Source organism: Marmota monax, unplaced genomic scaffold (assembly GCF_021218885.2).
Source record: "Marmota monax isolate L192 unplaced genomic scaffold, Marmota_monax_Labrador192_F-V1.1 WCK01_AAM20220418_F8-fsc00226, whole genome shotgun sequence".
NCBI classification, from domain to species: Eukaryota; Metazoa; Chordata; class Mammalia; order Rodentia; family Sciuridae; genus Marmota; species Marmota monax.
In genome coordinates this window covers 428,112-450,082 of record NW_026693142.1, presented here as the reverse complement: position 1 = coordinate 450,082, position 21,971 = coordinate 428,112, and the positions used below count along the sequence as shown (strand labels likewise).

The 21,971-nt window shown below is 51.8% G+C and overlaps 1 protein-coding gene across 4 annotated transcripts in view; it reads right to left on the bottom strand.

The window, feature by feature from the left end:
* Dpp6 (dipeptidyl peptidase like 6) overlaps positions 1 to 21,971 on the bottom strand; it is a 734,784-nt gene that overhangs the window by 291,255 nt on the left and 421,558 nt on the right. For all 4 annotated transcript variants that reach the window (XM_046455142.2, XM_046455141.2, XM_046455143.2 and 1 more), the window contains exon 2: positions 19,151 to 19,265. In XM_046455142.2, the coding sequence (XP_046311098.1) occupies positions 19,151 to 19,265 (115 nt within the window). The remainder of the gene's footprint in view (positions 1 to 19,150; positions 19,266 to 21,971) is intronic.

Below are 21,971 nucleotides of genomic sequence, written 5' to 3'. Positions count from 1 at the left end.
AGCCATCTACAACTAAAAACCAAAACAAACCAAAAGTCATGAATCAGAACAGTCCCCTTCTCACTCCTACTTGAATACATACATGACCATATTTGGGGGTAGAGTCAATGACTGTGTCCAGGCTGAGCAAGGGGGAGGCACAGATGTCAGAATGGAGCCCTCGGCCAGGTGCAGGTGCCTGTGCGGCAAACACTCGCTAACCATCAACCACAGGCGGCATGGCGCTCTCTGAGAACGTGGAGGCACATAGATGCTCCTTGGGTATTTCCTCTCTGTGAGCTTCCTAGTCCCTGGAGTCTCTGGGTGGGGGTTCCTCCTGTCCAGAAGGATAGCCGTCCCGATACCTGCGTGCCAACTCCCAGACCCTGCCCTGCCCCATCTCGACTCCCATGCTCAGGCGGCCCCTGGGATAAGCTGCGAAGGAGCTTGGAAGACCTGGCGGCCCTTCCCCACCTCCAGAGGGCGAAGTTTCTGGGATTTAGCTCCTCCTCAGAAGAGCCACAAAATCCCGTTTATCTGCTTTGAAAAGATGCAGGATCTGGGAGCCCGAGCTAAGAGACGGACCTGGCGGACAGTCCACCTGACCAGCTCCCTTCCTCCACCTTCGCGGGCTCTCCCCAGGGGCCTCCCCCCAAGCACAGGAATCCAGATGAGCCGGGCAGGCTGGGAGTCGGCTATCTGCACCGTCACCCTGTCTGGACAGGAGCTGACCCACAGCCTGCTGACAGAGACTCCTTCAGTGTGACCATTTCTGACCGACGCTGTCCTCTAGAGAGCTTTTGTGCCCCCTGCCCTCTTAATAGAAGACACTGAACGTCACTGCACTTTCCTCAAGACCTGGCCCCCGTGCCCTCGGCTTTGCAGTGCTGCCATGGGCCCGTGAGTGCTGTCAGGGTGGGACCCGTCAGGGGCTCGGGTCACTGCGTCCCTGCCTGTGACGTCCGCTCCTGGCTCGTCTGTGATCCTCCGCGACATGGGCTGCCAGGGTGCTGGTCCTCGGCACTACACTTTGCCTGTTTAATCTCGGGTTTCAAGGCCGTGTCGGCCGGGAATCTAGCAGGGAGTTCTGTTGGAATCGTGTAATGAGCTCAGAATACGCATCTGCTCAGCAAATCCCCAAGTTTCTGAGACTATTTCATCGCCTCCCATTGCTTTCTTTTGGCCTCTGGATGTTACCGTTTATTGAAGTTACCCGAAAAGCCATGTTTTCCTTTATGCTTTGATTGATTTCTTGACTGTCAAATAGGCTCATTGGATACAAAGTCTTTTGAAAGGTGCAGAATGATGTGATTCAAGGTGGGCTCACTGGGATAGGCGCACCTGTGGGGGTGTCCAGGTGCTGCACACGACGCAGAAGCCAGCCAAGCGCTTTCCCTGTGCCACTGAAGCAGCCCTGGGAAGGCTCGGCTGAACCAGGAGCTCTGCTCAGGGAAGACGGTGAGACCTGAGCACCTTAAGGATCCTGGGATCTAATCTCCTATGCTGTGACCTGGCAACTAAGAGCTGTGGACACTTCCCAGACACCACATGTGGTCACAAGACAAATAACCACTAAAACCTGAATGTCACCTCCTAAACTTCACGCCCCCAGGAAGACTGTAGCTCTCCACGCCGAGGTCTTCACACGCAGAATAAGACACGGTGTGAGGCTCCCTGAAGACCCACCGTGGGAATGAGAGGTGGAGGGGAATTTATCCACTTGCTAAATTTCTTTTTTTCATAGATGTGTTTAAAAGGCTTTCTTGGTTTCTAAAGCTACTTTGAGAATGTACAGAGCATTGCAGGGGCAGTCTGTGGCGAAGGCACTGTGGTTTGTGCTCTTCAAAGTGCTCCATTTAGGGGGCTGGGGCTCAGAGGTAGAGCGCTCACCTCGCATGGCATGTGAGAGGCACTGGGCTCCATCCTCAGCACCACATAAAAGTAAAATAAAGATATTGTGTCCACCTAAAGCTAAAAAAAAAAAGGCATATTTTTTTAAAGAGTGCTCCATTTAGGACAGAAACGTGTCAGCAATTAGCTCCGCCTCTTGAAGGCGCTCCCTGTGGGCCTCCCTGGGTGGCTCATGCCCACGTTCCACTACCAGCTAACACCCTGGCTTCAGTCCACACAGCCCCCAAGGCCCTCGAGGGACGGCAGGCACAAGTGATGCACGTTCCACAGACCACGTGACCCTGAAGACCCCCAGTGGAGACCCCACACCTGCTGCACCGGCTCAGGAGCCCTGGCAACCAAAGCCCAGGGAAGCCCAGGGAAGCCACAGCAGTGATGGAGCTCGGGGCAGGGAGAGCCACGGGGCTGACGGTTTAGGGGACCAGGGACGGAGGAAGTGGGAGGGGTTCTGGGGAGGCCTCCTGGAGGAAAGAACCGAATGGCGAGATAAAGGGGATAAGAGGACATTGGGGAGGATGGCGGGCGAGAGGGCGGGGGCTGCAGTGTGCTCACCGAGTCCTGGGCCTGCTGCGCCCAGGGCCCTGGGCAGGAGAGCTGGGAGGAAGGGCAGCCTCTCACACCTGAGGTGTCCTGAGGTTCCGTCTGAAAAGGTGGCTGCTGCACTTTGCCTTCCAGTCCTGGTTATAGGTTAGTTATGGCCATTCTGGGCCCAAGAATGGCCACCTGCCCGTCAGCAACGTTCCCGACAAGGACCTCATCCCTGGCAGCTGCTCCGTCCTCCTGGCTTTGCTTCCAGAGTCCCAGCTGCCTGCAGGAGCCGACCTTGACATCTCTCCCGTGTTCTCTGCAGGCCCCTCCGGGTCAGTCTCCCAGGTGCCCGCATCTCCTCCTGCCTGCCTGGACCCTTCTCACCCAGTGGCTGGGTTTTTAAAGACTTATATTTCTAGATTTCCTAATTAGCTCTTCTCAAGATCCTCTACTCTAATTATTTTATAGTTTCAATCTCCTTAATCACATCGATGATTCTTTTAAAAACCTGAGATGCCATTTTCTGTTTTCCCTATTGATTTGAGTTCTCTGAGGCTCAGTTTTCGTGAGCTGTTCTCCTGCATCAGGACGTGGTTCTGTGGGGACTTGGTCCTTAGCATGTCACAGTGTCCTGGTCATGAAAGACTCTCAGCTATGTGCTTGAGATGGCATTGGGCAGTCTGGCAACGCTGTCTGGATAGTGGCTCTCAACCAGGTCTCACGTGGCCATTTGGGCCAGAGCCCTGTGCCCAGGTTTTAGGGGAGGGTCCCTTGATCAGCCTCTGGCCTCTCCTGGACACCAGCACGCCAGCCTTCCTGTTGAGCCCGACTTTGGCCTATGTGCCCAGAGGGCCCAGGGATTCAGCCTGGCTTCCTGGGCAGGTCTCTCCTTGCTCTTCCCACACCAGGCAGGTGAAGACCCTGCTCTTGTTGTGAAATGCAACGATGTGTTTCTTGTTTATTTTCAGAACACTTCTACATATTTGAAGCCAAAACCCAGAAGACACGCATGTTCAAGCCTCCACTTGAACAGGAAGTCGGCAGCTAGCTGGAGACAGAGGAAGTGGTGAGGTTTTATAGCTCGGCTTTGCCGTGATAGAATTTGGGGATCACAGAAAAGCCAGGTTTCTTTCAGCCTTGTGTTGCAGACAATCCCTCAGCTCTTCTGACTGCTGTGTGGCCATGCTGGCCCCCGCAGGGATGGAGTCTCTTTAGGCTCAGTGCATCTGGCAAGCTGCTCAGCCTCCTCTTCATTCCTAAGATATTTGTCCAAGAGCTACGCTGCTCAACATAAAAAAAAAAAAAAACCGTCAGAGAACGCTTTGGAACTTCTTCTCTGGACACTTTTAAACTAGGAATAGATCCCTTCACCCTAAGATGGGTCCAATCTGGAGGCTGACCTCCACCAGGGCAGGGGAGCGCCTGGCAAGTCTGCCAAGGGAACGGGTCCCCCCAGGTCAGAGACGGCTTGCAAGCTTCTGCTTCTGTGAGCAAGCGGAGCAGCTGTCACCCTACGCTCTACTCTGCAGAGTTCGAGGTATTTATTACCTCTCGAGAGGCCCACCAGAATGGGGAGGCAGGAAAGGCTCTCAGGGAAGGTAAGCTGGGCACTGGGAGGCCGCATGGCTCTCCCACAGGTGTGGGCAGCTAGGTGGCAGCCGCCAAGAGCTGGGACTGCAGAACCCGACGGAGACAGACGGTTAACGGCGAGTTAGAGAGATCAGACTTCAAGGGGAGACAGAACCCTGTGTCTGGGCTCAGAGCCGAGCATTTTTTCTATTTTGAATGTTTGTCATTCCTAGGAATATTGATCATATTTGTTTGCTCTCTTACAAACACGTCAGAAGAATAGGTGGGGATCAAAGAGTCTGTCCAGTTTTCAGTGTTTAAATTCCCGAGTCCAACGAGGTTGCTTTGCAGAAAACCCAGCCACTGTGGCCTGTTCGTTAATGATGAGCCTGATGTGGGTGCGGCTGGGTGAGGAGGAACGGGCTGCCTGAGACCTGAGAGCCTCCGTCCACTCTGCCCATCTCCAGCGTGCAGACGGGCTGGGCATCCCGGGCCAGGCACAGCTGGGTGCTGGACCAGCCCTTCCAATTAGACCTTTATTTTTTAGGTAAAAGAAGTGCGGTCGATACCTGTCGTAGATACTACTCCTGTTTCCTTGGTAGATTCTTATCCTAATGAAAGACGAGATTTGTAACATGCTGCGTTATCAACAGGTCGGGAACAATGAAATGCAAAACCAGGCAACCTCTCGCAAATCACCCTGAAAGCCCTGGGATTTCTGACCCAATTCTGAATTCCACTGTCCAGCTGTGGCAGACTGCTCACCCGCTGACTCCCGTTCAGAGCTGAGGCGGTGGCATCTCGTATGTAGACAAAAGTCCCAGAAATAGACCTGAGCAGGAACAGCGGTGTATCTAGGGAGCGCTCCTCGCTGTGCAGTCAGTCTGACTCCAGACACATCAGAATACATTCCTCTGGAGAAACGGCTCTTGAACAGCCCAACCTCGAAGGCAGGAGACTAAATTGCACAGTCTGCATGAGACCTACATGAAACCACCGCAATGGTTTGAATCTAGAATCCTACAAAGGCTCATGTATTGATGGCTGGTCCCGTTCAGCCATGACCAGAGGTGGGGCCTTGGGAGGTGACTGGATCATGGGGTTCTGACCTCATCAGTGGGTGAAGCCACTGGTAGGTTCATAATTAGATGCACGACTGGAAGACGGTGGAAACTGTGGTGGGAGGGGCTAGTTTAGGAAGCAAGTGCTTGGGGTCATGGCCTCACAGGTGCTATCTTGTCCCTTTCCTCTCTCTTTTTTCTCTCTGCCTCTGGCTACCATGAAACTTTGTTCCTCCATGATGCCTATCCCAGGCCCAGAAACAACAGTCAGGTGACCATGGACTGATAGCTCTCACGCTCTCAGCCATAAGAAACCTTTCTTCTCTTAAATTGGCTTTTCTCAAGTGTTTTGTCACAGCTATGGAAAGCTAACTAGCAACCACCTTATATGAGCAAGAGTAGAAGAGCTATAGGAAAATCCACCATTGACACCTTTGTGGAATATATTTATTTTTGACTTGAAGAGTTGGCCAGGCCTCTTATTTTTTTTTTAAGTCTACTTACTGGGAATGATTTTTTCCCCCCTCTTCTTTTTAAGATAGGAATCATGACTTCATCTTCTAAGGGGTTTGGCACATTCATGATTTCATATGAATGAAGAAAGCATGTGTTTTTACAATCTATACCTTTGCTTTTAGTCTTGCTTTTTTAAATAGTAAAGTCTTTGTGTTACTGAAGTTTACTACTTATGGTATACCTAAAGCATATGTGCATGAAAAGTCCCAGATGTTGCTTCATATTGAAAGCGTTTTCTTATAAGTCCACAGATCTTTAAAACCATGTAGAGAACAAGTAGCACGATATTAAAATTAGACACATTCACTTTTACTAAAATGCCGGAAATTGAGTTATCAGTTTTAATCCACATACCCTGTACGTTGAGAACTCTAGGTTGTTTTTTTTTTTTTTTAATATTCTAACATCTAATCTTTTTTAAATCTTCAGCTACAGGGAAGGTAGCCATTCCTCTACATGTCTTTAACTCCATTCCTTTAGCAATAGGAAACAAATCTCTTCCTTTAACAAGTTACAGCCACTGGCCACCTTTGACTTCGCACAACATGCACACAGGTTGACGGGTTTACTACCTAGTTTTTTCTCTTTTTTGAGGTAATTTTTAAAGATAAAGCTCATGTGCCCTAAAATTCACACTCTTGATGTGCCCAACTCCATTGTTTTGGAACCGTCAGAGTCATGCAGACATGACCATGACCTCGGTTCATCACACTTTCCCTGCCCCGGGGGGGGGGGGGAGCCATGAGCTGTCTCTTCCCACCGCTGCGCCTCTCCTCCGTCTCCCTCTCTGGCTGTTGTGGACACCCCTGTAGCTGAAGGCCGGCCAGTACCACGGTCATGTGGCTGCAGCAGGCCGCATGTGGAGCACCTCGGCACTTCAGGACCATCTGGGTGCCGCCGCGGCCTCCGTGCTGGCCACCCGCAGGCTCCTTGTCCGTGTTCTTTGGAGGAACACCTCAGGCTACCCAGCTTGCAAACATACGGCAATTAAGGTCTTCCCTGTGCAGAGGGCAGAAGTGGAGGCTGTGACGGAGCAGCCTGTGGCTAAGGGCCCTGGAAGACTGTGGGCCAGCGCTCAGCCACACAAAGGCTCTGGAAGCCACAGCGTGTGACTCTCGTGTCCCCCCCCCCCCCCGGGCATTTCTGTAGGCCCCGCGGAGGAGCCTTTGTCAAAGAAAGGAACCCGTGACACACACAGGAGACCCACAGCTGCCTGAGGATTTGTTATGCTGGACTGAGGGGAGAGAGATGGTGAAACAGAATCTGCTGGACTTCGAGCCCTGGGCCGAGGCAGGCTGACCAGATGCCTGCCACAACCAGGCTCCCTCCCTGAAGAAGAGGACGAGCCCCAGGGCGGCCCACGAGCCCCAGGACATGACCGCAGCTGGGCAGCCTCAGAGCGTCCCCAGTGCCTTTGGAGACTCTGGGAACTGGGGACACTCATCCTCCTTCCGTTTCCCCTTCTGAGCAGGAACATCTGCGGTGGTCACCTAGCCCATCCCGTGGCCGTGTCTTATTGTTTCACTTCACAGATCCCCAGGGATGAATCCTGCCCAGGAGGGGGCTTTCCCAAAGCCTCACCCACACTCTCAGAGGACCTGATGAGCTCTGGGACCTCTGAGCCAATGACCTTCTGGACTTGGAGTCGGTGTGTAGTAGGTGAGATTCCTGGGGGCCTGGGCTGCAGTGAATGACTGTCCTCTACATAGAGATATTTAAGTACACCATTGTGAGTGTCAACCACGGTTTCCACTTAAGAAACGGACTTTTTATTGTTTGCCAGGGGATCTTATTAGAGTGGGAAAAGAGGTGGCAAACTGCCCCTCAGCTGAGGAGGTGGCAGTGGGGTGGGCAGGGGTCTCCCAGGCCTGGGGCTTCCCAGAGTGGCCACAGGACGTGAGGTCACCCGGGGACTCTGCATAAACACATGCTCACATAGTGTCAGGAAATACATATGTGGAGGACTTCAACTCACTTCACAGGTTTTACAACTTGGGGTCAAAGAAAGAAAAGGGGCACAGATGGGGATTCATGTCTGGCTTTTCCAGTTGGTGGTCTGTGGACACGGACATGCAGACTTGATAGGAAGAAACACTTGAATAGATAAATACTTGTTCAAAGGGGAAAACGGAAGCGATGAGACCCAGGGACTGTTCAGAGAACAGGCAGAGAAAAGGGTCATCATTGTTTTGATGTTTGTCGGTCAGTCCAATGTCGTTTTCTACTGTTTATTTTTTACTATTTACATTTATGATTTGTACAATAAAGATGAATCAGTCCATGTTTGAGTCGTGAGCAGATGCTCAGGCCCAGGTTCAGATCCTGAGTCAGCACACGTTTTCATGATGTGTCAAGGCTGAGGTCCGCCAAGGTCACCTTCCCTATGATTGTACTATTTGCAGCATGAGCAGAGGTCGCAGTGCCCTTGGGTAGAGAAGGGGCAGGTGGCCAATTCTGCAGTGCCCAGATAGATTCAAAGGACCCCGAACGCCTGCACCAGGCAGCGAATCCCAGACACACGCAGTCTAAGAGGGTGGCTTATTTCATCTGTCCTACAGATGGGTACATTCCATTCGAATTTTGTTGGCTCTGTGGGCTGACCTCTCCTTAATCTGCTAGTGCCTGTTGATTTAGTACAGAGGGTGAGGGGAGCTCGTGTCTGCTGAATGCATAAAAGGAAAGAGTAATAAAAATAAAGCGTGCTGAGTGAGCTGTGTTCCTCCAAATTTTAAAGCTCATCAACGGTCAACTCAACTTCCATTCCCTCCTTCGTGGCAAGATGATACAGAACCAAGTCTTGTCCGGTAGCACCAGGAGGAAGGAGCGCGGCATGGTTTCCGCGTGGACCGTCAGGAGGAGGGGAGAGGATAAGGCAGCACGGCAGGGACCGAAGCCTGTACGCCTCCTTCTGGTTCCATCTCTAGCCCACAACCTGGACAGCCTGCAAGGCAGGGAGCTGACGGGTGGGCAAAGCCATCTGTTGGCCCTGTGTCCATCAGTGTCCTATCCTGGCTGCAACAAAGCTCCACAGGAGCCCCGGGGGCACGAGTCGAAATCAGTCCCATTGGGTCCAAATCAGCCAGCCGGGCTGCCCACCAAGGTGCTCGGGAAGCCTGTGCCTCCCAGCTCCTGGTGGCTGTCGGTGTTCCTTGGCTGGCCCACTGGGCACAGGGTCATCTCCTCTCAGTCTATGTGGAGTCCCCTTCTGTCATGGCCCTTGGTGCCCAGTGGATAATGCAGAATGATCCCCATCTGAGATGGACGACGTGACCACACCAGACCCTCCACCCTTTACCATGGTACCCAGCACTCAGCTTCCAGGGATTTGAACGTGACATCTTTTTGGCGTGTGGTGGGTTAACCCCCATCCCTGGTGGCCTCTCTCCCACTTCCCACTAACAGCTTTGGGAGTCGTCCCCTGCAGAAGCAACAGTCACTGAATTTAAAGAAAACAGGCAGGAAGTGTATGCATAAGAGAAACGCGAGAGACGGAGCACCTGGGGGTCTGTGCGCCCCCCGTAACCTAGGCTTTGGGGATTGCAGGACCTTGCTTGTGAACACAGAGTTCATTCTGAAGGCAACTGGATTTGGGGAACTCGACACAGGCCTGTGGGAAGGTGCAGGCCCTCGGCTTCTGCAGAAGCAACAGCCATGCTCAAGGTCGAGTGTGCCTGCTCCAGGAGAAGGCCGGCCACTTCAGCCTGGACTCCCCGGAGGCCTCAGCCGCTGGCTTCATTTTGGTCCACTTCTCCCCTGTTCTCTGATTTTCTGATGTGATGGGTATCTGTGTCCCCGACCCTGAGCTGGCAACTCAACTCACACTCCTCAACCGCTGCCTTTGGACCTGGCTGGCCTGAATGAAGGTCCCTAAAGAGCAATCAGTGCCTCAGCCAGGCCCTTGGAGCACGTGGCCCTGAACATTCTCAAAACTCATCTGGAACTTGCCAAGAGACTCTCCTCCAAACCCAGCAATGGACGCCCCGGAGGCCAGGGTGCCAAGGTGACATCTGCCCTTTTCCATGGAGAGCACCTGTGCCCTGGAGCGGGCTGCAGGTGCAGCCGGGCCTAGAAAGTGCCCCTCGTGGGTAAACACGCAGGCACTTGCCTGGGCTCACGGTCTTCCCGCGAGCATGAATAATAAGCACTGATTGCCATCCTTTAGAAAAATGGCCCTTTAGCGTAGGACTCAATGAATAAGCAAGGCACACCTAACACTCCTCTGGAATTAATGATGGAAAGTCAGAAGAGAGATGTGAAGACGCTCTCGGGGCCCGCGTCTCCGTACTCGGAAGCCTGCAGCTCCCTGGAAGGTCAGCTGAGGTGGGGACTCATCTTCCCTCCACGAGATGCTGTCAGATGCCCCCTTCTCAGATTTGTTTCAATGTCACATGATTCAAACTCGCTGTCCAAGTTCCCGGAACGCAGATTGCATCCTGAGGAATTCGTAAGTCAAGGGTCTTCCTTGTGGCAGACACCGGCTGCCTCCTCAAGAGCCGTCTCCTGGCTGCCCTCTTCCCAGCTCCCTCCAGCCACGTCTCCAGGCAACAGTGCCACAGCAAACAAGCTGCCTCCCGGCTTCTCCTGGGAACTGATTCCTCCACGGTGGAGAGAGAAGTTCCACACCCCCGTCCTGCCCACGTGAGCATGAGCTTGTGAGGCTGCTGCAGCCTCTCAGGGCCAAGGGGCAGCAGCGAAGGGTGGAGACAACCTACCCTGGGTGTCCTGAGCCGCAGCATCACCCTGGGACCTATTCTGTGCGACACTGCAGACACCTATGACCTGACAATTTGTGCAGCTGTCTTGGTACTTGCAGACACATGTGTCTTCACTGAGGTCATCTGGGTTTGGGGTGAGTGCTCAAGCAGATGCCAAGATGGCCCATGGCCGGGCTGACCAGTCTGGGAACTTTGTGAAACTCAGCCAATGTTTGTCTGCTCTCGGGTGCCCTTTCTCTCTCCCCCAGGGATAAAATAATGTTTTCATTAGATTCCAGAAATGGTTTTCATGCAGAACTTGGCATAGACAGTGGAACAATTAGAGACCAGCCTGAAATCCAGAGCCTGCTATCCCAGGCTCTCCCAATCTGCCGGTGGCCTCCCCGCCCCTGAACTCCTGACCCTCCCCATGGCTTCCTCACCCTCCAGCCCAGGCGTGTTCCATCAGTGACCACTTACGATGGCCCTGGGTGGCCCTTCCTCTTGGAGTTCCTTCTACCTCCAGTGGACCTTTCAGCATCTTTAATTGCTCATTTTCCACGAAGCCCACCAGGAATGCCCCTGTTCTCACCAGTCTCTCTTGTACCCGGGACTATCACAACTGTCATCTGCTGCTATGGTCTGGATAAGAAGCATCCCCCAGGACTCCCGTGTTGAAGGGAGTCCCCATGCAGCATTTCAGAGGTGGGGCTTTGGGAAGTGCCTGGATCATGAGGGCTCTGACCTCCTCGGCAGTGGATTAATCCACTGGTAGCTAAAGGGAGGACTGGGAGGTGGAGCCTTAGGAGTCCTAGGTCACTGGGGCGTGCCCTGGAGGGGCAGTTATTGTCCCCAGGTCCTGCTCTCTCGGCTTCCTGGCTTCAGGAGCTGAGCAGTTTTCTTCCACACCCACTTCCACCCCGGTGCTCCGCCCCACCTCAGACTCAGAGCAAGGGAGCCGTCAGCCAGGGCCTGAACCTCTGAAGCTACAAGCCAAAGTAGATCTTTCCTCCTCAGGTGCTTGTCACAGAGGGGAAGAGCTGACTGACACCTGCAGTACCCACTCACAGCCCTCAGTCTCAGTTAGCACTAACGAGGAACCCTGGGCAGAAACAGCATTAGCCGCAGCCGCCGCCGCAGCAAAGCAGACCTCTGTTCCATGCGAAGAGCAGACCAAACCCACCTATCACTCTGCCCGCAGATGGGTGTGACAGCACCAGGGAATCCAGGAGCAGCTGTCCGTGTGCAAATGCCCAGCACGAGAGGCCCACGCAAGTCACCTGGGCTTCCTCTGATAAGACGCCTGGGCCAGGTGTTGGGGATGGATGAAATGCGACAGGACTGGATGGTGGGGGTGGGGGGTGTTCAGGGAGAAGAGGGAGAAGGGCCTAGAAGGTGAGGGGCCAGCCCCTGGTTCTCCAGGACTCCAGCAATAATGGGGAGCCCGTGACTTGTTAGAGCGCACACAAAGGCTCGTCCATCACTGAACTGTCGGCGGTTTTCATGGGCAGCCTGTGGGGCTTTAGGATGAGATAACCAGATTCTAGGCAGAAGCTGGGCACCTGTGCCACCTCACAGTCAATGACTGTCACACACACAGCGAGCCAAAGGACCAGGCACAAAGCAAGCACCTTCTATGATTAAGTTTATGATGCAAAGGTAAAAAGTCTAAAACTTGAGAAACGATTCCAAGACGTCAGACATGAGGTTCCCCGGGAAGGGATCCTTCATGAGGGAGGCACGAGGGGCCGTCTGGGCTGCTGGCTGCATTCCGGCTGCATTCCACCCCTCTCCCTGTGCACGGAGAGATAGAATACTCACAAATACCCTCATATATGACATGCAAATGGTTTATTTGTATGTCATATATAATGTATATCCTTTTATGTATATTACTAATAAAATGTTTTAAAATATTGTTTTCCAGAATTTTAAAAAGATAAGCTGAGGTTGAGCAGTGTGGTCAGACATTACACCCACATCAAACAGCAATGCCATTTTAATTCCACAAAAACAATCTGTACGTTCTCACCCAAAGGCTACCTACCATATTTCCTATTCGGATCAGCTGTACTTGGCCTGACCCTAAACTCTGCCTTCAGTATGACTTCCCAGGGTCCACAGTTCTCCCTGTGCATACCTCCTGGCTGTGGTCTAGTGTGCCCACCACACTGCTACCATCTTGATTCAGAAATCCCCAAACACTAAATGCCAGGGAGGTTATAAAGCAACGACGCCCTGCAGATTTTTAGACTCCATGACAGAGACTGTGCCAGTGCAGAATAGCATGGTCCTCTTCATCTGAATGCAAGAATCGTAGCTGCCCCCAAAGCCACCTGTGTCTATGACCCATCACAGCCTCATGGTTAATATCAGAACATATAAAAGGAAATTCAGAGTCTATTACTCCAAAGAGAAATTTAGAAAAGAGCACAGACCAGCAAGGGAGAAATGAATAACAAAACTGAAAAGGACACATTCTCATCTGGTGACTCCCTTTGGAGGTAAAATTGCCTTAAACACTTTTAATTTGATTTCTGAAACGTCAGTTGTGCCTAACGGGTGATGATTAGGCTGCACACAGAGCGAGCAGCCTTGATTCTCAGGGTGGCCACGAGACCCTTCCAGACCCGAGGGACCCACGGGGTCTTGCACGCTCACCAGGCCCTTCTCCCTGAGCTAAGAGGAGGCCCATGTGGGCTGGGACACAGCCCCACAGAGAGGCTGAGTCCAGCGAGTTCAGAAGGGACGAGGAAAAGCAGAGAATGAGACCTGAGTTTCTGGAATTCACGACCGGGAACTGGAGTGCTTTAAGTGCGTATGACAATTTCTAAGTCGGCCAAAATGGAGGCAGTGTTGGGTGGGAAGCCAGGTGCCCTGGGCGTCACCAAGGCAGTGTGCAGAGTTCCCAAAGTGCCACTGCTCTTCCTGGGACTCGCCCCATGTGGAGACTGAACACAGCGCTTCCTCAGGTGGACGCTGCCCGGCCCTTCATCATGTCCTGGTCAGCGGGTCAATGTTCCAGTTATCTGCCCAATTCATTAGGGGTGTCATCCTTAAAGGAAAAGGGACAGTCAAGCATGTCCCTGAATGCCCCCTGCTGTCCCCCCTACACCTTTCTTGCCAAGGTAAGAAAGCAATGAGAGAAGTCCCACCCAGAATGCCCATCGCACATCATCCTGGTGGACACTGGCTTTCCGTCACCAGTGCCTGGAGTCAGAGCAGGGCAGTGTTGTTGTAGGAAGATGCCGGGTGGCGCCGCTGACTTATCCACCCGCTCCCTGTGGTAGCTGGTAGGGATCAGAGCCCCAGGGAGAAGAGTGCTCACCTAGGTGGCTGCCCCCGGGCAGTGTCACCAGGGACAGGAGGCGCTACCTTCTGGTCAGGCACTGGAGCACGGCAGGACTGCATGTGGCAGAAGCACACTTGTCCTGCCAATGCCCCCGGGCTTTCTGGCAAAGCATCTGTCCAGGCCGTCACCACTGGACCTTCCCTACAAACACTTTTCAATAAATGCTGCATCTTCTGTCCCCTCTCTGGGCGTCCTCTTGGTCTCTCAGCCACCCGCCTCACTGCCCGGGGCTGTGAGCGTCCTTACAGGTTTCCTGTCCAGCCTTCCGTGTTTTCCTCCTGCCCACAACGCTGTGGTCTCCTAATCTAAGCTTCAGGAGAACACTCAGCATTTCCACATTTCTCCCAGGACTTGGCGTGCGTCCTCAGCCCCCACAGGGGGCCACTGACCTTGGACTGACAGGTAGTACTGGTGGCTACTCGAGGATGCTCTGAATAGTGGGGAGTTTGAGAACCCTCTGGGGCTGGTGGCAGGTCAAAGGATCTGAGACCTTCTCTGCCAGCCACAATTGTGAACGCCAGAAGCCACCAGCACTGCAGGAGATGGACAGGCAAAGTCTGGGACAGGAGGAGGCCAAGGGACACCACCAGCCGGTGCTCTCCCTGAGCCCGGGCATGCGCTCCTGGACAGCAGTAGTGAGGACCACCGTGGACGCCGCGGAACCAAAGGGGTAAACAGGGCTCCGCAGTGGGTGTAACAGAAGAATAAAGAAAATCCCCCCTTCAAAGCCTGCTGGGATACGGAGATCCACCTGAGCCCCAGCCTGGTACTGGCCTCTAGCTCCTCACTGTCCCTGACCACTGGTGTCAGCATGCAAAGACAGAGCGGCCCACAATGACTTTATTCTCTATTTATGACAGTGGAGATGCTGCCGGGGCTGCTCTGCTGCACAGAGAGGGTGGGAGCTGCCCACTCCCTGCACAGCGGAGAAGCACCAGGGCTCAGGGAGGGTCCTGGAGCGGCTTCTTGGGCCTGCGTTACTCTAGTCACCTCCCCGTCACCGCACACCATCTCTGTGCAGGAGCTCCCCCAGCCACTGCGTCCCACTTCTGAGTGACACTGGTGTGAGCTCGGGGCAGCCAGTGACACGGACACGTGTGGGTGCTCTGGGAGGGTGGTAGAAACTGCACGTGACATACACCCCTGTGTGCTACGTCCCAAAGGGAGTGACGTATCCTGAACCACTCCAGTTAACATAGAACACAACTCTGTGCAGAGCAGTGGGAGAAATGTGTCCCCAGGTCCAGGGGAGCTGAATTTCCTTCACAGTAACTTAAATATGCAGTTGTCAAAGTCCCCTGCTGGGTTGTGTCAGCAGCAGCACAATCACAAACCCCAACAGGTATAGGTGAGAGGAATCCTCCCCCGATTCCTCCCATTGAGATCCCAACCACTGAGCCTATTTTCTCCTGCTCATGGTGTGGTGTCCCAAGTCCCCACGTCCCAGAGGTCTCTGGCATATTCGTGGGCTCACTCGCAAAGGACAACATGATGCTCAGTTTTGCAGAACTGCTGCTGGAACCTCTCGGTGTTAGGCAGGTTTTTATGGCACTTCATATATAAATGCCCAGATTGCTCCTCTTTTTTTTTTTAACGACTTTCCCATCATTTTTAAACTAAAAGCTTAATTGAGATAAAATTTACATATCATATATTTTGCCCTTTTACCATGTGCAACTGTTTTTTTTTTAAATACCAGCAAATGTGCATCCATGACCACTATTGAATTCCACCATATTTCATCACCTAGAAAGGACATTTCATGTTCCACGGCACTTTTCCCAGGCCCTGGAAGCTGCCCATCTTCCTTGTTTCTGTGTGCATTTGGCGGTGCTCAAATCATCCACCGTGTGGCCTTTGGGACCCGGAGTCTTTCACTGAGCCTAATGTTGTCAAGGTTTTCCAAGCCCAGCATGCCGCCCTCTGTTCTTCTCCAGGCTGAGGAAGGGTCTGGTGTACAATGGACCACGCCTACTTGTTCATCTGCCAGGTGGTGGACATTTGGGTTGATTCCACCTTATGACAACCATGAATCATGCTGTTACGAGGCTCACACACAAGCTTCTGTATAAATACGTTTCTGATTTTCTTGGTATTTATCTAGAAGTAGAAACACTGCATGATATGGTAGTTTAATTCCAAACTAATTTCCACAATCTCTATTCCCACCAGTAATGTAAAAAGGTCCCAGTTTCTCCGTATCCTCGTCAACACTTATTATTTTCCTTTTTGTTCTTTGCTTTTTGTCTTTATATCCACGTTGGCGAGGTGATATTCCACTGTGGCTTGATCGTCATTTCCCCAATGTTCAATGGTGCTGAGAATCTTTTCAAGTACTCCTTGGCCACTTGTCTTTCTTTGGAGAGACTTATATTTTATGACTTATCAACATTTTGCCTGAATTTAAGTTGAATTATATATTTGCATTTCTGTTTTAAGTTATGATTTCTTTATATGTTCTAGATACAACTTTTGCTGGTTGTGAATATTTTGTCACATTCTGTGAGGGTCTTTCCACTTGCTTGATGATGTCCTTTGACACACTAAAAGCTAAGTATGACAAAATTTAATTTATCTGTTTGTTCTTTGGTTGCTTGCACTTTGCCTAGTATAAGGTCACAAATACTTATTACTATGTTTTACCTTTAGAAATTCATAGATTTAGCTTTTATATTTAGGTATCAGATCCGCATGGTATGAGGTTAGTGTTCAACTTTACTCTTTGGTGTGTGAAAATTCGGTTGTGTCAGCACAATTTGTGGAAGACTATTCTGTCTCCTTGCATGGCCTTGGAACCTTTGCCAAAAATCAGCTGACTGTGGATGTGTGGAACTACTTAAGAATTCTCAATTCTAATCCATGGGTCTATATATCTGTTCAGATGCTAGCATGACATATTTATTAATCACTGTAATTTTATAGGAAGTTTTAAAATCAGGAGATCAAGTCTTCTAATTATTCTTTTAAAACTTTTTTTGGTCATTCTGATTCCCATGCATTTTGTAAGACTTTTACAATTAATTAGCAATTTCTTTAATAAAGGCAGTTGGGATTGAAATGAGCCTGCAGATCAATTTAGAGAATATGGCCATGTTAACAAGGTCACATCTTTCAACCCATTTACAAGGGATGACCTCCATTTACTCAAGTCTCTTGTTCAATGGCCTATTTTTATCAGTACATTGTAGTTATACATAATATCGGGGTTCATCTTCGCACAACCATAGAGGCATGGAATATAATTTGCTCCAATTCAGTACTTACTCTTTCCCTCCCCTCCTCCCATTACTGTACTGGTTTTTCTTCTATTTATTTAATTTTTTAAAATCACTGAGGGTATCCACATGTGGACAGAGGATAGCTTGCTCAGCTTCACTCCTGCCTCCCCGACCCTCAGCCTCCCCTTGACCTCCTCGGGCTCTCAGTTTTTCCCAGTTTGGGTGTTTTCACTATACAAGCCTCATTCCTAACAAATGAACATACCATTCCTCTTCTTGTTCTTTTTGAAACTATTACAAGTGGAATGTGTCTGAGATCTCCTTGTGGATTGCCATTGTGAGTGCACAGAGCTACAGCGATCTGGTGCACTGGTCTTCTACGTCCATCCTGCTGGACTCGTTCATCATTTACAAGGAGCATCACGGTTGGTGGATTCCTCAGTTTTCCTAGGTACAGTCCAGGTCTTCTATGGATGGAGTTCCGCACCTCTCTTTCCTGTCTGGGTGCCTGTCTTCTGCCCTCTCCCCTGACCGCCCTGGCTGGAAGCTGCAGTGGAATGGGAAATGGGTCAGGCAGGGAACACTGCTGTCTGGCCTAGGGGCACTGATTTCAGATTTATGACCCTTAAGGACCCCGTGGGTCCACGGATGTGGTTTTCAGGGTGAGACTGCTTCTTTCCTCACTGTTGAGCATCTCATCATGAAAGGGCTTCGCCACATGTTCCTCCCATGTCTGTGGAGATGACCGTGTCTGTTCTGTCCTCTATTCTGTCCTCTGGGCTTATTTACGTTGACTGATTTTCACGTGCTGACTCAAATTTTCTTTCCTGGGATGCATCCCACTTGGTGGTGGTGCATAACCTTTCCTCTGGGTTGCTGGGTTCTGTCCACTGCTATTTTGACAAGGATTTTCCTGTCTGTTCTCCTAAGGACACTGGTCACTGGTTTCCTTTGCTTGTGATGTGGTGATCTAGTTTGGTGCCAGCATACCCGTCGTCTTTCCTCATTTAAATTCAAGGGTATTGGTTGTATCATATGCAATATGAATGCATCATAATTTGCCTACGTGTTTTGTATCCATCAAAAATCTTCCTCACGCTGCAGAGTCTACTTCTTTTTCTATCTTGAAGTCTGACATCTGTGTGGTCTGTTTATGGAGGACTGGGCCTTCCGCCTTTTGCTCCACACAGGCAGCCATGATGACTGAGAGCGGAGAAAGCAGACTCGTGTTCACCTGTGACCATGGGTTTTCCTGTGACAGCTCCTTCATGGTAATCTCACAGACGAAGGCTACTCTAGAGACGGCCACCGCCCTCTGGTTACCAGCTCTGGACACCCCATGAGGCCCCCCTCCCGTCCTGCCTTCTCCATGAAGCTTCTCCTGAGGACCTCTGTCCTGACACCTGCAGGGCCTCTGCTGGCACCACTGGGTGGAGCATGGGGGGACACAGGTGCTGCAAATTTCAGTGTCTTCTTCCCAGAGAGATTTCTGACTGGGGCTTTTACCTCGTCAGGGGCACCTAATAAGTACTTTGCCCTTAATTCACACTCAGTCTATGTTGTTTTAGCGATTTTTAAAATTCATCCTTGATATAGATAGTGTTGAGAGCCACGGCCGAAGGGGCCCCAGCAAACTTCCAGCTGCCAGCAAACTTCCAGCTGCTGGCTGATGATTGGCTCACAGCGGCCCCAGCAACATCTAGCTGATTGGCTTCTCTGCGGTGATGCTCATTGGGTTGTTTCCCTGCCCTTTCAGACCACGGAGCTGCTCATTGGGGGACTTTTTTGGCTCCGCCCACGTGACCCAGCCAATCGGCCTCAAGAGCAGGAGGATTGTGGGAGGTGGAGAGAAGCTTGAGTGGGAGAGAGAGGCTTGTGGGAAGCCGGTGGTGGCAGTTGGGGCTCTGAGGGTTTTTCCTGAGAGGCTGTTTTGTTTGGCGTGTGTGGTTCTAAAAATAAAGTTAGTTTCTTTTGACAAGTGGCTCCTGATTGTGCCCAGCCAGACTGTGGCAATATAGTACAGAGGAATTACAAGACACACATAAAATCATTGTATTTACAGTGCCTCTGTCTTTAGGTTCATCAACAGTGAACACGCAATTGTGCATTTAAATTTATGCCACCCATCGCTACCCAGTCAACTGTAGAAACAGATTAAAAGCATATAACACGGATCGTTGTCACCGCACCGTAGTATCACCCGGCACAGTCAGAATCTGGGGGAGTTAATGACAGGATGGGTCGTCGCGTAGAGAGCACCACAGGGTAAAGCCTCGCTCCCGGCCCTTGCTAGTGACCTGTGCCGAGAGGGAGTTCAGGTACCTGGTGTCAGCAGGATGACCGAGGTGACGATCAGGGAGCAGATGACCAGAATGACCAGCAGAGCGATGGCGATGCCTTTCCAGTTCCTCTGAGGAGGGTTACTCCCCACCAGCTCCTGAAACAACCGCAGAAGGAGAAGGACTCAGCGAGCAGAATGGGAAGTACACGAGCCAAACCAGCCTCTCCCCGTATCCCACAACCAGAGGCCACCGCAGGGCGCAGCTTCCCGCCCGCCGGCGGCTCCAGCTCTGTTCTGGGCCTCTCTGTCTGTGGTGGCAGAAGAGACCAGGGCCGTCCCTCCTCTCGCCAGGGTGACACTTGGTCTCAACAAGAATCTGGTGTGATCCAGTCCAAGCCTCTGTGAAGCCCCCCCCCCCCCTGCTGCTCCTCCAGCAAAGGACTGCAGGTAGGTGGCACTACCACCAGCCAGTCCACCTCCAAGTCCGACCCCTGGGACGGAGCTTTCCGGCTCCAAGCCTTCTCTGCTCTTCCCCTTTCTTTCCATCTGTGCCGTGAACTTCTGTGAACCTTAAATATTTAGCTAACACATCCTTGATGCTGATTTTCATCAACATCTGCCCATTTCTCATTACCGTAAGCCTTTTCTTCTGTCACCTCACACAGGCCTCAGATCCCCTGGTCTGGCCTCCCTGACCCCTCTCCAGTCTGCAGTCCTCCCCATGGACCCATGAGCACTGCAGCAGGGACTGAGGGCAGGAGAGGAGGAGTCTGAGACGTGGCCAAAGGCACCAAAGGGTGAGCAGACCTCGGACCTCCATCAGGGATCAGAGCTGGCTTCACCTTCAGGTGTGAGTGGTCATGAATTCAGAGTACCAAAGAGGAGTCTTGAGAGGCAGGGAGAGCATCATTAGGAATTAATCACGATAGCTATATTGGTAATCAATGATAAGAGCGTGATAGTTACATATTAATAATTAATTATAAAAGAGCAAATTATACAGGAACGTCAGGACAAAGAATCACATGGCAAATGGCAGTTGGGCCTGTGTTTAGATCGGAGAATACCTCCCTGATCGTATCCATAATTACAACTCACAATAACCAAGCCAAGAGGCAGTGGGATGGAGGCAGTCTCCAAGAGTAGACGATGCAAAGCTTAAATATGTCTTCATTTGTGACTGGAAGCTCATCAGAATATCTTAAACCACACCAATCAAAATAAAGGTAATCCTCACTCAATCACAGGCCTTCTTCTGCCCAGACACCCCCACAATATGATGCACAGGTCAATGTTGGAATCGTCACAGGCGATAATACACAGAGTGGGGCTAGAAAGACGACAGGAGACAATGAACATGTCACATGAAGAGAGACTGAAGGAAGCGTTCCGTCTCGAATACTAAGACTAGAGGTCACCATGCATTGAAGGCCCACCTGAACCCAAGACACGGACTACTGAAGACAAAGAGGAGGAAGACTATTCTGTGTAGCCTCCAAAGGGAAGGCAGAGTTAGAACCAAAGGAAATTTCTCGGAGGCAGAAGGAAACATCAGACCATTAGCACCACCTAACAACAGGAGGGGCTGCTTCCGGAGGAACCAGACAGGGTGGACGGAGCTCTCCCAGGGTCCTGGAGGGCAGTCCTGCAGGGAGAAGTGCAGGGGCTGAGCTCAACAGGCTCCCAGGGCTAAGTCCTGCAGACACTCAGAGGGTGGAGACAGACCACACCTCGGAAGTCGGTACTGGTGGTGGAAGGATAAGAGTCAGACACTTCCCGGACAAGGACAGAGAGCCTGCTTCCTGCCTCTCACTGGACCAGGAAGAGGCTCTGCACCGAGAACCTTTCAGCAAGATGCACCGTGAGGTGGGCAGGCCTGAGGGCCGTGTGCAGGCCTCTGGTCACCTCTGCGTGGAGGTCTGCACGCAGCAGCATGGGAGCCTGGCTCCCATCTCTAAGAGGAGCAGGGCACTGCTGTACCAGACCCAGGAGGTCAGCTGGGGCCAACGAGGAGACAGTGGCCAAGATGCGTCCCCGGGTTAGTGGTGTGTGGTAGAGCAGCTAGGTCCAGCACGTTACAGAACAGTGAACCAACAGGGCCACTCCAAACAGGCCGCAGCACCAGTGTTCAAGGTCCCAAGGCGGTGAAGCTTGGCACCTGGTGCGCGGGGACCGCGTGCTGCACTGATGAAGGAACGGTGAAGGTCCCCACCAGAGGCAGCTCCTGGCTGGAGTGTCTGGAGGAAAAGCAACTGATGGATGCAGACAACCAAGGGTAAACACAAGCCCAGGTGCATTAACTGCCTCAGCAGCCAGGATCTTAAAACCACAGCGTAGACGGACACACCCAGTGAACCCCGTCCCCTGACGTCGCTGTTGCTCACACTTACTTTAACTCAGGCAGAAAGGAAACAAACAAGGCACTAACAACAAACCAGGCATTTTCCTAAGTTGTTTGTTCTAAAGGAAAAATTTATCTTTAGAGAACGTTGCTGTCTTATAATTTGCGACTGCAGCTTGATGCTGTGGTTGTGGTTGTGCATCTGAAGAGGAAGAAGCACAGAGTCTCGTAATGAAGCAGACCACAGCGACCCGTGTGCTGACCAAGAGGCTCTTTCCTCCACAGCCCCAGCCCGCGGAGCCCAGGCATTTACGGCTGGCACAGGCCCGGGCACCCTCCCGTGTGACCCACCTCTCTTGGCCCCAGGGTCACCTCTGTCTTGAAATTCCCCTTTATCATGTCATCTCTAAGATGAGAAGAACTGATTCCACTTAGGACTGTCAGGTAGAGACAGATGATCTTAAAAGTGAGAAAATGAGGGCTGCAGGGGGCGAAGGGTGGGGTGGGGAGGCCCGGGGGGG